This window comes from Armigeres subalbatus, chromosome 3, assembly GCF_024139115.2.
Source record: "Armigeres subalbatus isolate Guangzhou_Male chromosome 3, GZ_Asu_2, whole genome shotgun sequence".
Taxonomy (NCBI): Eukaryota; Metazoa; Arthropoda; class Insecta; order Diptera; family Culicidae; genus Armigeres; species Armigeres subalbatus.
Window position 1 is genome coordinate 363,469,391 of NC_085141.1, and position 1,783 is coordinate 363,471,173.

The 1,783-nt window shown below is 44.6% G+C and overlaps 1 protein-coding gene across 1 annotated transcript; it reads left to right on the top strand.

The window, feature by feature from the left end:
• Positions 1 to 1,544, top strand: LOC134223449 (uncharacterized). Its single transcript, XM_062702594.1, has 2 exons — positions 1 to 212; positions 306 to 1,544. The coding sequence occupies exons 1-2, from the start codon at positions 120 to 122 to the stop codon at positions 1,272 to 1,274; spliced, it is 1,062 nt and encodes a 353-aa protein (XP_062558578.1). The 5' UTR covers positions 1 to 119; the 3' UTR covers positions 1,275 to 1,544.
• Positions 1,545 to 1,783: the final 239 nt, after the last annotated feature.

Genomic DNA, 1,783 nt, shown 5'->3' on the forward strand with positions numbered 1-1,783 from the left:
CATTTTCAGTGACGGGATTTTGTTTACTTTTTTGCCGGAGACGAGTTTTTCTCAAATTACGAAAAATATTTTTAGGTAAAAACTATTCTTTTCTAAACATATTTAACATTGAAATTATCATGGGTTTAATCGAGGATGAAGTAGATGAAGTGTCCCGTTTATGTGGAAACGTACTGGCTCAATCAAAGCTAATAACCTGCATGAGCTCTCTTGTAAGTACATAGACCAAAAACATTGTTGCACATCCAGTTTGGATGACCTTCAATTACCTCAAACCGGTGATAATTATTGCCTTCTGTCACCAGATTCGCGTCGATATTAATCAAACTGAATCTCGTCAGCTGACCGCATGCTTGCGCTTCCCCGCCGATTACCCTCGGAGCAAGCTTTTGCTGGAATTCAAAAGCAAAACAATGTCCCTGGCGTTTCTGGAACGGTTTACCAAGATCTGTGATGAAAAAGCGACAGAATTCGTCGGCAAACCCCAGGTGATGCAGGTACTAAAGTTCGTAGATGCCTATCTTCGGGATAATCCGCTTTGTATCGTAACGGAAGAGATCTTCAACATTAAGAAACTGCTGGAAGGAACGCCAGGAGAGTTGAAACCAAGACAGAAAACATCCTCCGTTGGTCTAACGGCTAAAGGCGGTTCGTTCTACTTTTCGGCAAAGTTCTACGTTCCAGAACTGTACCCCGTTCAAAGGATTGATTGGGAAAATTGCGATTGCAATCTTCCATTACCGTTGGTTCGATTTGTTAATGGACAAGCAAAAGAAATCGCCAGGCAGTGCGTTGAACCTCCGCTAAGGCAGTCGAGCGCAAATCAGGTGTTCATACCTAAACCAAGCCTTGAACGGACTCTCCGATTCATCGTAGAAGCTATGAAAGGATTCCCTGAGGAACGATGTCCAGCCTGCGGTGAACTTTCGCTTCCGGAGGACTCCACAGATGTGGTAATGTCCGAAGACGATGGCCGATACGTAATTCGGATGTTTTGCGGTCACGTCTATCATCAGGCTTGCCTAAGGAAGTTCATGAGTGAACCTCCGTTTCCCCCGGGTGGTAAAATATGCCCGGCTCCAAAGAAGCATCCCCGCTCGGACAGAAGGGCCGGGTCTGGAAAACCAGCATTAAGTAGCGGCAACGAGCTCTGCGAACAGAGGGTCACGCACGATAAATGGGGACTGAATGATATAAAATCGGCGGAAGCTAAGTGGGCTCACCAACAAGCAAGGATTCGAGAACTGGAAGAAGTGATTGATTTTCTTCAATAGTTGGTCTGTGGTGGACTATCCAAATCAAAATTGGCATGTGATTCTCTAAAGAGGAAGTCTCAAAATAGGGATCGGTTGATCGTCCCCAAGTAATTAACAATCAAACTGGATCTGAGAGATGAATAAACTAATCTAAACGGTTTTGATATGTGGTGCACAAATGGGATGCTTGCACTTCTGGTATATACAAAATACACCTGCTTTAGCAGCAACGATATTGTACTATATATAATAGCCTGATTAAGGTCTTACGTTAAATACACGTAGTGATATGGAAATATCAAGTTTTAAAATTGAATACGAGAGAACTCCATTTTCGCGCACCTGATCGATTCACCTTGCCCGCTGTGCACCTTCTTGTTCCCGTCGGATCGTTGTCGAGAACCATTTTCACCGGATTACTATCCGACGTTATGGCTACGTGCCCGGCCCACCGCAGTCTTCCGATTTTCGCGGTGTGAACGATGGATGGTTCTCCCAACAGCTGATGGTTCATTCGCCTTCTCCAC

Coding starts and splice junctions, on each gene's coding strand:
- LOC134223449 (XM_062702594.1), top strand. CDS start 120: ATGGGTTTAATCGAGGATGAAGTAGATGAAGTGTCCCGTTTATGTGGA. Junction 213..305: donor TAACCTGCATGAGCTCTCTT/GTAAGTACATAG, acceptor TTCTGTCACCAG/ATTCGCGTCGATATTAATCA.